A 14605-nucleotide genomic window follows, 5' to 3' on the forward strand; every position below is an offset into this window, starting at 1 on the left:
TGACCACGGAGACAGATTTGTTGGAGGAAGAATTTAATTTATGTTTGAAAAACTTACGCAGTTGAATGTCTCTATCAGCAGCAATAAAAAGTTAGAAGCAATAGAAGATGAAGGAAAGACATAACCTTTAAAATGTTAAAGAAATATCAGACAACTTAGGAAAAGGTATGGTTGGAAATGTATTTTGCAGAGGGAATTCCAACTCCTCTAAGGATAAAAGATATTCTGGAGCTTACCAGTGTTTTAATAAGTCTGCTTTTATGCACTAGGTATTATAGAAGTTGCTATAAGAAAAAGTTTCAGGAAAATGCCGATATACATAACAAAGGGATAAGTGCCGATGATTTAGAAGACATTAGAAGTTATATTTAGAGGTCGCAAGACTTCCCCTATGCTATTGCCATAAGAGTTATGATGTTACCTGCCCTGTACTTGAAACTAAAGAAACTTGGCGCTACAAGAGGTCTATTGGTTCTCAAGGTTGGCGGTCAGTCTGAACCTAAGAAGATCCCTGCTGATCTAGCAAAGAGGGCAATGCATACATTAGTCACATCCAGATTATGCTCCCTGCAGCCTCAATCTGACCTGGAAATTCTTTGCAGCTAAAAAAGCTTCCAGGGCTGCTGGTCATCTCTCTTCTGTTCTGCACGCCCTAGACCAATCTAAGATGTCAGCCACCTCAACAGAGCAGGTATTTAGCAAAGGGATCTTTCAGGTGTATGATTCAGGAGGAGCTCTCAACACAACCAACACTACCATGATCATCAATTTTTTATGGACCACTCAAAGTATCGTCACTGGAGATGGGGCTCTCACTTAGGAGTTCCTCTTCCTGATAAAAAGTCAAAGGATAAAAAAGCAAAAACACTTTGAAAGTGTTTTTGTTTTATTTTTAACATTGTTCGAGAATTTGGAGAACTAGCTCCTCTTCTGAAGCAACTTCATAATCCTCTTGTAGAGGTTCATTGGGTCTCCTCCCTGAAACTATGAGACTGTAAACTGGAGCATTACATGCTTTCGAGCTGCTGCACTCTCTCACACTCACTTCTACTCTCATTTCCCTCCAAGAAAGATTTCCTCAAAGACGGCTTCCAGCAAATGTCATAGCCCAGGCTTTAACTCATCAGTTTGAGGGCTCAGAAGACTACATCCTCAAGGAGTCTTACATCATCTACCATGCCAAATCTAAATCACTCTGCTGTGCAGGATATGCCCTTAATTGAGATGTAAATGGATATATTTATTTATTTATTGACCTTCACTTGTGCCAGACACTGTGCTCTAAGGTGGTGAAGATACATACAGAAGAGTTTCTGTCAACTTGTGGTCTAGAAGAGGAGGCAGCAAAGAAGAGTATCTTTAATAGATGGACTAGTAGAGAAGGATGTGGAGACATTAAAACATGTGGAAATGCCTGCAGTGAAGAATAAAGTGATGCCTACTTGACTTTGTAAAAGCAAGGCAAACCTTTCAGCACCTGGTTCCCCCCTCTCCAATAGCATTCAGGGTGGTCTCGTTAAGGCCCCATGAAACCCCACACCTTCGGTTGTAGCTGACAACACTGCCAGACCCTTGCCTGTCTGATTATGGATCACCTTGATAGGATCATGGGGTTCTCATCACCAAGGAAGCCTCCCTTGCCATCCAAGCCCTCATGGACTGTCCTCTCCACTCACGTTTTGATGAACACTAATCATTTTCTTACTCCATTCCATGTAATTTAAAAAATCAGAGACGCCTGGGTGGCTCAGGGGTTGAGCACCTGCCTTTGGCCCAGGGCGTGATCCTGGAGTCCCAGGATCGAGTCCCATGTCAGGCTCCTGCATGGAGCCTGCTTCTTCCTCTGCCTGTGTCTCTGCCTCTCTCTCTGTGTGTGTCTCTCATGAATAAATAAATAAAATCTTTAAAAATAAATAAATAATAAATAAAAAATCAATAATGCTTTATGATATTTTTTGATTATTTCACTGTCAATAAGGATCATCCCTTTATATATATAATGCTTCTCAAGGGTTAGCACTGCATCTTATTTATCCTTTTTTTTGAAGCATCCAGCTTCAAACATGTACATAAAAATCTAAACACATTAAATTATACTTTGTCTAAGAATATACACATCTGGATGTGTTTGTAATATGCACCTACTGGAGGACCTTCTCAGTAATATTTTTGCTAGTTTTATTTGCCAAAATGAATGAGCAACTTTCCTAGGCTTTCAGGAAATGCCTCCTGCTCTGTTTGGAATATTGGCTTTTTTCTAAAATTCCCTGTCTTTGAAACATCTCAATATGCAAGCATTTTTCTTGTACGAAAATGGCTATGCTTTGACATCATAACATAATTTACTGCAAGAGGGAGTTGACAGGGAAGCAGATTTTTTTTTTCTTAAACAGCAGCTAAAAAAAGTGAACAATCTTTGGTGATATACAGAAAAGAAAAATATATAAGATATATTACACATTTTGTTTCTTCTAGTTTTTCCTGGTTTCTTAATTTCAAATAAATTATCTAGTAAGCCAGCAATATCTAGAACTGTAACAGTAAGAAAGAACATTGTCAAAATTAAAACTGTCCAATGTAGATGATATTAAAACCAATCATATAAAATTAAAAGCTTTATAAAAAATGCAAGCACTTAAGCACCAGTTATTGAAATTGACCACGGACAGTTTTCACCGTGTCAACCCAAAATCTGCTAAATACATATAAAAGCAAATTAATTTAATTGCCTTTCCAAATACATTTTCTTTGAAAAGCAGGATTTCTGAATATATCAGGGAAGAGGGGTGGTGACTGAAAAATAGTATAAAAGCCAAATGCAAGAATTATGTTTACTTATTTTTTATGTATACAAGTTCAAAATGCAGATGCTTATGATCACTCTATTGATATCATTAGTATTTTCCTCAAGTTTATCAAATGGGAAAACATCTACACAACATAGCTCTTAAGGTCTTAAGAGTTATTTAGATGTTAAAAAATTCATGTCTAATTGGATGATATGAGCCATATTTATCATCATGATAAAACAAAAATATTATATGCCTTTCTTTCCTATTACACTAGTAATTATTGAAAGTCAAAAACTTAATGTTAGTAGTTCCTTTATACCTTACGATTTACACAGCACTAGGCACTGTAGACACTCAACAGAGTGAATGATTTTTTTTTTTTGAGTGAATGATTTTTGAGTTAAGTGTGTTAGTTATTTACTTTTGCTTCTCCAAAAGCACGTGAATACCTTCTCATACCATGTTTTCAGCCAGACTGTTCAGTCTCTCAAGAGCCTCCATTGGAGAGATTCTTCTGGATAATCAAGCTAGGAAGCACTATATCCTAGGGATACGAATACACCTGCACTTTAGATGATTAATTTTTAAGTCACTTTAAACTGAAATACGGGTAATTTCCCAACACTCATACACAAATTAAAGAACACTTATTTCACCTGCACCCATTAGTTCCTTTATCCACTTGTTCATTAAACAAAAATTCATAAAAGATTTACTATATACCAGGTGCTGTTCCCCAATATTAAATACAAAGAGTTGTGAAACAAGACAGAAAATAGAGAAACTGACAAAGTCTACACTCCATTTGAGCTTAATTGAGCTTCTTAACTACTAGGAGACACACAATTAAAATTATAATAAATTTTGAAATATGCTATGAAGGAAGATTCAGGATGCTCCGGGATAACAGATGGCGTATAATTTAGGAAGGGGGTCCTGGAAGGCTTCTTTGAGGAGGTGACATTTAAACTGAGATCTTAGTGATGAAAAGCATGTGAACTGAGCAGACACATTAAAAGAGCAAGATAAAGGCACTTTGCAAGAAGGAAATTGGACAGTAATAGCAGACTGGTCATGCAGGGTAGTGACTGGGCCTTATTCTTATAGCCGTGGAAGATTGCTGAAAGCACCAGCACGGAAATTATTGCTTTACCCTCCAATTTACAAGAGTCCTGGGGCTGCTGAATGGAGACGCAGGAAAAGAGGAGATACACATGGAGCCCAAAGGAGGGTAGTGCTTGGTCCCAGCAAGAGCTGATGGCAGCTGACGGGAGGATGACTCAGTGGGAAGAGACTCCAGTAGATGCGCTCGGTTGGTACAGAAGGAGAAATCAGTGGACTTGGCAGTTGCTTGAGAGGAGAGGTCAGTGAGACTGTGTTAGGAGTAACTCTGGTTTCAACCTGAGCAACTACATGGAAGGTGTTGTTTTGTCACTGGTGGGAAGTGTCATCCCCATGAACAAACTACAGATGGTGTGACAGCGTTTCAAATTTACCACGAGCGAGCGACTGACATACATTCAGAATGCTTTCATTCTTTTTTTTTTTATTTATTATTGTTTTTTTATATGCTTTCATTCTAATGCAAGCGGTTTTGGGTAAGAGATCGGATGGTCCTTGGTAACATTAAATTATTTCAAATATCAGAAATAAAGGAAAATTATGTAGAATGTAAAAATATACTTACATTTCTGTACAGTTTGCTCATCAAATCATTACCTGGGATTTGCTGAAATACTAAATTCCACCAGGACTTGAAATAAATATAACCCTCCCTCAGACTTGAGTCATGATAGTCTAAACCCTACTGCCCCACAGTGAACATTCATCATTTTACATAAAATAAATAGTCAAAAGGCCTCAAAATACTACATGTTTTTTTTCCCTAATTTTGTTTATAATGCTGGAAATAATAAGAAGTAATCTTATTATATAATTTTACATGTAGTCTATGTGTCCTCCGCAGAGTACTAGCCAATACACAGGACACACAAGGATATACACAGATAAGGCAGTAAAGGTTATTAATAATCATAAGTGGTTTTATATAATCCATGAGAATAGTTTGATAATAATAACTAGATAACATTTATATGCAATGTATTTGCAAAGTGCACATTTTGTAACAGTACACAAAACTGATTTAATACTCAGAAAACCTTTGTGAAGCTGGTACTGTAGTTATGACCTTTTTGAGGATTAAAGAACCTTCGTAGAGATGACTAAGCTATTTGTCCAGAGTCACATCAAGGCACACAGCGGCTGAAGGGGAAACAGCTTGTCTCTGGATCCATATTCCATCATCCTTACCTTGGATTCAACGTCATCTCTGCCACTTCTACAGTTTGTGATTTTGGACCAACAATTTATCAGGGCATTAAGTCAAATTCTTTATAAAATTGGGGTGTGAGCGAGAAATAGTTTCAGAGTTATTTCCAGCTGTACTGCCCCATGACCTATGACACAGCCTAAGTAAGAGAAGTGGATCAGTGTTGAGTGTCTTCCATCTGAAGAGCAGGAAAGGTGTAGCCTGGCTGCAGCCTGGAGTTAGGGAGAGACGCCCGGGGGTAATTCTGTGTGACAGGGGGTGTTCTTAAGCCCAACAGAAGGCATTTCCAGAATGAGACTTTTTCTACACTGATGGAGAGAGTATTGAGGGGATAAATTCCACGGCTATTTGGTGAACCCCCACCATTGGAAGTGACTGCACCCAGCACTGGTGGTTAGACGACATTAAGAGTTTCCACCCTATGGGAATTTACAGGTCGGCAGGGTAGACAGACACCTAAGAGCTTAGTGCAATGCAGGGCATGGTAAAACGTGTGCCAGATAAGAGCTGCTCGCTGGATATGTGGGACGATGATAGAGGGAACAGTTACTTCTGATTTGCTAGGAAACTGAAGGCTTTATTTAAAAAGTAGCATTTGAGTGGTTGTTGAGGAATGAAAAAAAAGAGATATAATTTATTTATTTTTTTAAAGATGTATTTTTTTGCATTTTGAGAGAGGCAGAGTGGGGGTAGGGTCAGAGGGAGAGGCAGAGAGAGAATCTCAAGCAGTCTACATGCCCATTGTGGAGCCCAATGTGGGGCTCGATCCCACGACCCATGAAATCATGACCTGAGCTGAAACCAAGAGCCGGACACTCAACAGACAGAGCCCCTTCAGCCATCCCACCCCCACTGCAAAGATATAATGCAGACCAAATCTTGAGACTTGAAAGAGATGTCAATAGGCACAGAGTGGGAAGGGATGCTCCCATGCTGCAGTTAAAGAAAAGGAATCTCAAAGTCGATTACGGGGAGGGACGTAACAGGAGGTGAAATAAGTATTTGAGGTATTACAGAGAGGTTCTTCAGGGCACCTGTAGAAATGGGGCCGTTCCTCAGGTAAGGTTGCCAGGAGGATGAGGGCCTGTCCTGACAAGGGCTGTGGAGTACGCACCAGGGTCTGTGTGATGGGACATCTGTGGAAATGGGGTTGTGGTCAGAGTGCACTATGCAGCCCAGTTCCCGGCAGGGCACAGACATAGAAAAAGAAATGATACATCTGGAGGAAATAGTGATTTCAACACCTGGACAGTCACCTGGGTACTGGCAGGTAAAGGACGGGGATGAAAAACAGGATTCTGAGGATGCTGCTGCTAAAGTCTGTGGGGTCTTTGATTAACTGGGCCCTTCCCAACACAGCAGCCTCCGACGGAGACAGGATACATCTATCTGTGTTGGATGAAAGATAATGGATTAGCTCATCTATGTTGGAGTACGTCCAGTTCAAAGTGCCTATCTGAAACCTGCACCGCCACATACAACAGATACTTGTGATGCCAGCTGGATGTTCAGGTCGCTCCAGGGCATTTCACTTGGGGAGACATGAGTATACATAGAGGTAAATGGTAATGACTCAAAACATGGAAATACATGAAACAGAGAACGGCGTATTGATTTTTGGAGCATGTTAATACTTAAAAGAGAACAAGAAGTGAACCAAGGTCCAGCAACAAAGTCCCTTAGTCACCAGGGAGGTATGATCAGAACCAGTTTTCCATAAAATGGTACAGACCAGGGGTGCCTGAGTGGCTCAAGCATCTGCCTTTGGCTCAGGTCATGATCTCAGGGTTCTGGGATTGAGTCTGCACATAGGGCTCCCTGTTCAGCGGAGAGTCTGCTTCTCCCTCTGCCCCCCCCCCCCATTCTCTCTCTCTATCTTACCTATCTTTCAAATAAATAAATAAAATCTTTTAAAAAATGGTACAGATGAGAGTTCTACTACCTAGATAAAAAAGTACGAAATGCTTTTGTGTTGGACAATTAAAGAGAGACTCATCAGATTTATGATTTTGTATGATTCTCATGGTTTGATGTGAGTAAAATAATAGAGTAATAATTAATAATATTAAAGTAATAAATTAATAAATTCTCTAAGTGTATCAAATTAAAGTGCCTAAATGTACGAGACTGGGACAGCAGCATGAGGTCTTGCCTGGGAGGAGTGTTACACCAGTACGTGGGGAGACCTCAGGGTGTTTGATTGATTGATTGATTGATTGATTTTTACCTCAGGGTGTTTATAGGCCAAGAAGACAGAGTAAGTAGAGACGAGGACTTTGCTGCAGGGAAAGAAGTGGAAGGAAATGGATTATTAGTAGAGCCCAGGTGATGGTGAGGGGAGGGGGATGATTTTAAAGAAGTGAAGAGGAGTAAGACATGGGACAGAAGGTAGGGCATGAGAATGAGAAGAATGGAAGGAGGTGAGGTAAGAGTCCAACGACTCAGCTCCATGCAAGGCTCCCATCTTAATAATTAGGAATTCCAATCCGAGGTAGGAAATAGCGATAAGGTTAAAGATGAGTTTTCTCAAATCTGACCATGCATTAGAGCTGCTTTGTTCTGTTAGGTAAAATCTCCCTATGTGGAGCTACTATAAGTAGCCAGATTGCTTAAAGAAAAACATGTCAAAAAAAAAAAAAAAAGAAAAAGAAAAACATGGCCTAATGGAAGCATCTCTATTTTCAAAGGCTGCTCAGGTAAATCTCTATTAAATTAGGATGAAGAACACTGATTTGGGGCATCTGGGGGACTCAGTTGGTGAAGCATCTGCCTTTGGCTTAGGTCATGATCACAGGGTCCTAGGATTGAGCCCCAAGTTGAGCTCCTTGCTAAGGGGTGAGTCTCCTTCTCTCTCTCCCTCTCTAAGCCTGTCAAATAAATAAATAAAAATCTTTGAAAAAGGAATACAGATTTATGAAAATTGTAAGAGTTTAAGTGCAACATTGATGGAGTGTGGACTGGGTTGTTAGCTATTGATATGAAAATCTACATCTTCAAAATATTAAAACTGTACATCAACATCTATGTCTTTTATATAGAGCAATTAATTTTTTGAGAAAACCAGCAATGTGTGAAATAAGACGTAGGAAAATAGAGCATGATACCCATGAGCGTCAACCTGTAGGATTTCATTGATGGTGTACAAGTCAGTCTTTCATGCAAAAAATATACCAATAATCTGATTACATTTAATTTCCAGCTACGAAAGACACAGATGCTGTTTTAGGGCCCTGCCCCTCCTGGTGTCGCTCATGGACGTGTATACCACAACCATTCTGTTCCTACAGACAACACTCGGGCATGGGAGCTATAAAGTCAGAGGACCAATTAATAACCTGGTTACTCACATCTTTATGACCAACTTCTTACAGGCTCCTCCTTACAACTAGGGGGAGGACTCAAATGGTTGAGTATGTCCTTCCATCAGACCGAGAAAGGCTCGGGGCCACGTTGGAATGATAGATGAAAAATGATCCGATTAAAATATACTTAAAAAAAATTTAAATAAATAAATAAATAAATAAATAAATAAATAAATAAATAAATAAAATAAAATATACTTAAAATAGGGACGCCTGGGTGGCTCCGTGGTTGAGCATCTGCCTTTAGCTCAGGGTATGATCCCGGGGTCTTGGGATCGAGTCCCACATCAGGGGACTGCTTCTCCCTCTGCTTGTGTCTCTGCCTCTCTCTCTGTGTCTCTCGTGAATAAATAAATAAATAAATGAATCTTTAAAGAAATAAAATATCCTTAAAATCGGTTATCTGAGGCACTCTCTGCTGGAGAGTGCTTCCTGTCGCTTTGGCTTCTAATATTCTTACTATTTTTGACATAAGAATACTAACCAAAGTAAGCTAGGTGATCTTGGGGTCTGTGGGGAAAGGCAGGGCTGGTGAGGGCTGGGGTGGAGGCAACTCCGAACTTATTTCGTGGCTCTTACAAGGCAGGTGCTGGTCACAGTTCTAAATCATTTTGCTTTGTTGACCAACTTTTCTCTCAATGGGAAATCTATCTCTTTTTATTTCTAGGCCCTTGGAGGGTATTTTATAGGCACATCACTCTGTAACCACATAGTGGGAAAAACATTTGAAATACTAATTATAAGGCTCCATTTCTTGGTGCTTAAATAATTTTTAAAAATAGAGCCATATAGATGCAAACAGCACTCTATCTTCATAATCTGCATGGTTCAGGGAGAGATATAAACTATGAATCTTTAAAGGCAAGGGGAGATTATTTTACAAAGAAATACATAAGGGAAATTAACTTTTGCAGGCTGAAAATGCCAGAAATAAGCTTTTGATCCCCCAAGGCAAACATTTTTTGAGGTACGGTTCCACCATATAATTGCTATCGTTTTCTTAGTTACACTTTCTAGTTCCCTGCTGGCTGTTTGTGTGTACGTGTGTATGTGTGTGTGTGTGTGTATAAATACATAAACATACCTTTATTTTCAATTATGTTATTACAGAGATGAGAATCAGGTCTAATTAAATAAGAACATGACAAGGATTGTCATTCCTTTATCTGTATAAACTGTAATTTTGCTGCCTATGTAGTAAGTGCCTCGGTAAAGATAAATGTAGCTCTCTAGGTCGACCAATTGACCAGAAATAAAGTCCAATAGGGTTATGCCTTCTTGTTCATTTATATCTGCTTGTCTGTGAGTCACCCCCTGTCACCCCCTGTCATCCTCGAATAAACATTTATTAAGCCTCTACTATATTGAGTATGTACTATATGCTAGGCACCGTAGGTATGGATGCTGTGGATGCAGAAATAAACTAATTAGAGTTCTGCCCTCAAGACAAGTGGTTGAAAGGGTGGATTCCATTGGTGTGAGACATGCCACAAGCAAAGTAGGAATGAAACGTAGCGTGGCTTTTCCCCCACTACCCCATATGGCTGACAGTGTTCACGCATGCAAGTACGTACAGGCAAATTTCCGGTCTTTGGATAACCTTTTTTAAAATCCTATCTGATGATATAATGCAATTATTAAATAATATATGGCATATAACTTAGTAATAATTTGGAGCTATTCAAATATTCTAAAGGCATAGAGACTCATAGCTTTCCTAGCCTGAAAGTAACTTAAAATTATTGAGTCTGACTCACAGATGTAGAGGATAATCTACGCCAGTGGTCTTTATATGACTGGACAACTGAAACTCTTGGGGTTTGTTTTTCTGTCAATAACCTACATATCGCTTGTAGAGCTTCCAATCCAGGAAAGCTGAAGTGAAAACTTGATAACTTGATTACATTTTTTTTTTTTTATTGCATTTCTAAACAGCTCCTTAGATAATTCTGAAGTACAGCCAGTTTGGAAAGGACTAGACTCAACTATTCTCCAGATTTCTAGAAAACCCTCAAGGAAGAATATTATGACTTCTGTATGACTTATACTCAAAATACATTTAAAAAAACATTTTTAAGATAATGTAACTAATGTAAATATACTAAATACACAGTGAATATTAAAAATAAGACAAATCAAGGAGAAAGATTTTGGCTGATTTCTGTGTTTTCAAAGACACTATTTACTCTGTCATTCTAATTTTCGTTGTTGAAACGATCTGTTTTTGTCCCAATAACCGCTAACGGGTTTATCCATCAATTTATTAAGGGAGTCTTCTATCTTTATCAGCAAGGGAAATTTAATCCCTATTTACAGATGTTCAAGATAATTTGAAGTTTTATTTTATTTTATTTTTTTGATAATTTGAGGTTTTAAACTATATGTCTAATACCTGAAACTTCAGTAGGTTAAATATATTATTATATTAATTAATGGCATATATTGGATATATTAAATCTTAAAAAATCAAGTATTGACTGGTCAAGTAGCTATGTTGACATCTAATAATGAGTTAATTCTACTTTCAAGTGCATATAAATGCATTTTAATTTGAAAAGTTGACATCAAGCTAGAGCTTTTTAAGCTAAATTATGCCATCTCAAGAGTTTGAAGTTCATTTTCATTTCTTTAGCATTTGCTTGACCTATGTGCTGTAAAATGCCCATGGAAGTAACTGCTTTGCGTATATCCTCATCACACATAGGGGGGTTACCTGTATGACACTGTCGCCGGGGCTCATGTCGGTATAAACATAGACATCGTAGGATATTTCAGGGAAGGTTGGAGTGTTATCATTTGCATCCATCACTCGAATATTGACGATAACTGGCTCGCTCTCTTGCACACCATCAAATGCTGTTATCTTTGAGGATAGAAAAATACATGTAATCGAGAAGTCATGCAAATACAAGCAGTGCAGAATTCAGTCTTATGATTTAAGACACTTCTTATATATAATTTCAGTTGGAATGGGTTCCAAAATGTTTTGTTGATAAGGAGATAAACCTACAACAGTACATATAAGCAAAGTATTTTAACGTGTTGAGAAGCAATTACAGAAGATTCTGGTTTATTTTTAATGAATTCAATTCTAAGCACATTTTAAATAAACAGATATATAAAAATGTCTTATAGGCTTGGAATGGGTGGGTAACATTGCTGATTCTTAGGAGTTAACTACTATTTAATTTTTTAAAGTTAATAGGAAAATATTCTTCACTTTTCCATATTTTGCATATGATGCCATAGATGCTTCTATAGCCAACATGCTTGTATCACTCAAGAAAGTTGGTGCCTTAGAGGTGTAATGTATTTTTCTGGTACACAAAATGACATTTTTTTTTTAAATGACAATTTTTAAAGGATTTATTGCCGTTAGCTGATAGTGATGCCTTAATTACATCATTAACATTTTAGGAAGGCTTGACCAACCATATCAATGAATGCTATAACACCACCATCTCTGTTCTGAATGACTTCTGAAATCCACTCTGTATCTGTTTTAATTGTCATGTAGGGTTTCTGGAAGCTCTGGCCCTGCTCTGTTAGGTTCTTCAGAAAGAAATCCTATGTCCCACAATCTGTGTGTTCCCAATAGTTCATTTTTCTCTTATATCTGAATAAAATCTAGTTCAGAAATTTGGATAACAAAACCTTCTTTTTATCTGTATTCACCTCTCAACCTAAAGAGTCATTCATAGAGATAGATAGATAGATAGATAGATAGATAGATAGATAGATATAGATGATAGATTTTTTTATTTTATGATAATTATTTACAATCACAGGTTTAATAATCTCTCCTCACCCTTTTTTTTTTTTTCTTGATTAACCTAAACTAGGATCTCTCCATCAGATGATTGTTTGTTTGGGGGGCATCCTGTGTATTATAAGATGGATAGCATCATCCTTGATGTATACCTCTCAGATGCCAATAGCAGCCCCTCACAGTAGTGATGGCCAAAATATCTGCAGACATTACCAAGTGTTGTGGGTTGGGTGCAGAGAAGTGGAGAACTCCTGGCCTAACTCAAGGACAAAATTGAAAATGGAATAACAAAACAAAACATATTAAATAAGATAAGAGGAAATAATTCTTTACTTGTGGATTCTATTTGGTAATATCTCAATTTAAGTTAATTACAAGTGGATGGTGAAAAATGAAACTCTCATTTTCCTGTTTCCATCTTGAAAATGGTCTTTCTTCTGGAATAACACAACTACAGAAACTTATAAAACAAAAGAAGGAAAAATACATGTGAAGAATTTTATCATTGAGATTCTCAATTCTCAATCACTTGAAAATATCGCATTTTTCCTCTTAGATCATTGACGTCTTCAGCTTAAACAGGTAACTCCTTCTATTACACACACACACACACACACACACGCACATAAATATGAAATCTTTTTACCGAAAAAGTGTATGTTTGCTGTTCTTCCCTGTCCACTGGCTGAAGTAAGGTGAGGTAGCGAGTGATGCCAGTCTGCGTGACGGTGAAGACTGATGTATAATCATTCAGAAAAAGGTGAAGCTCTGGGTCTTTTGTCTTTGAAAAAAAATGTCATTATTATTTAAAATGTTGAATAAATAATGCGGATATTAGTTCATTAACTGGAAATTAATTTTGTAAATCTATAACAAAACTATACATGACTGTAATTAGAATTTCCAAAGACAAGATAGGTTTCACTAGACATGTACTCATCTCTGAACTAAATTATGCAAAGACGATGACTCCTTTTGTGGAAAACATCATAGTGGAATAAGTACAAGTATAATTAATGTGAATAAAAGGAAAAGAATAGATAGCAATCCAACTGAACATATTCTTCTTGCTTATTTAATATCAATATTCTCCAGAAATTCATTCATTAATTGTGAATAAAAGGGATAGAATAGATAGCAATCCAACCGAACATATTATTTTTGCTTATTTAATATCACTATTCAAGAATCAATATTCTTCAGTAATAAGAAACAAATGCAAGAAAAGAACATTAGAGCCCAAAATTTTAGCTGTAGGATTGTTCAACTACTTCATTTGTAGTAATAAACTTCACATATGCATATCACTATTCTGTTCTCACATTTAATGTAAAATAGAAATAAAATTGGTTATGTATAATTCATTGCCTATAAATATCATGCTTGCTTCTTCTTATTTTTAATGCTGTAAAGACTCTCCAAAGGGAAACATAATGTTTATTTTAATTTAAAAATTTCAGATGATTAGATTGAAGATACATGAATTGGCTGCATTGTGTCTGATAAGAGTTCAGAAAAATGACACAGGCATAAAGAAGAAATGATTGCAAAAGTTCAAAACAGAGATGATTGACAAAGCACTGGAAACCCTTCCCAGTCTGACTGAAAGAGGAGACATTTATCTCTGCATTTTAGAGAAAGAACAAGGACATAAGTGGGGAGGCATGGGCTGGTGTCTGGTGGTGGGGTAAGAAGGCAGGTAGGCAAAGAAAAGAGCTGGAGTGAGAGAATTACAGATGAGGCTTTATGAAAACAACAGCAGCAGACATGACACAGGGAGGTGAGGTGTGTCTTTCAATTTTGGCAACTATCAAACTGTGCATTAAGAGGGATGGAGATACCAGTACAGATGATAGCTACTCATGTGCTGAGTGCAGCATAACGTTCAGAGAAGGCGAATCACTACATCACACACCTGAAACTCATGTCACAGTGCATGTCCATGAAACTCAAATGAAAAAAAAAAAATATATATATATATATATATCATGCTTAGGTTAGTGTGCAATGTAATTTCTTATAGATTACTTTTCTGAAATCAGGGGCTGAGAGCAGAGTATAGAGTCTGTTGTTAAGGGATAAAGACACGTTAATTTGATTTAAAAAACTTAGAACCCACATTTAAACAATTTCCATGTGAAAATGAGAAAGTTGAACTGTGTCCTACTATATTAAAAGGTGGGCATGATTTGATCCACGGATACTCTATTCTCTACATTTTTTGAAGACTCAATATGTGTATATTTCAAGTAACTTTGGGATGAATGGTTTCATTTGAACTGAACACAAGTTCTGGATTTGCAATATCTCATTAGGAGATAGGCACTTAGCTATGTTATTGTAGCTTCTATGT

General features: G+C 37.4%; 1 protein-coding gene across 2 annotated transcripts in view; it reads right to left on the reverse strand.

The window, feature by feature from the left end:
* Positions 1–14605, reverse strand: part of PCDH15 (protocadherin related 15) — an 869139-nt gene that overhangs the window by 314385 nt on the left and 540149 nt on the right. For both annotated transcript variants that reach the window (XM_077874888.1, XM_077874887.1), the window contains exons 13-14: positions 12899–13033; positions 11197–11346 (exon numbers count right to left, since the gene is read on the reverse strand). In XM_077874888.1, coding sequence (XP_077731014.1) covers positions 11197–11346; positions 12899–13033 — 285 coding nt within the window. The remainder of the gene's footprint in view (positions 1–11196; positions 11347–12898; positions 13034–14605) is intronic.

Source organism: Canis aureus, chromosome 27 (genome assembly GCF_053574225.1).
Source record: "Canis aureus isolate CA01 chromosome 27, VMU_Caureus_v.1.0, whole genome shotgun sequence".
NCBI classification, from domain to species: domain Eukaryota; kingdom Metazoa; phylum Chordata; class Mammalia; order Carnivora; family Canidae; genus Canis; species Canis aureus.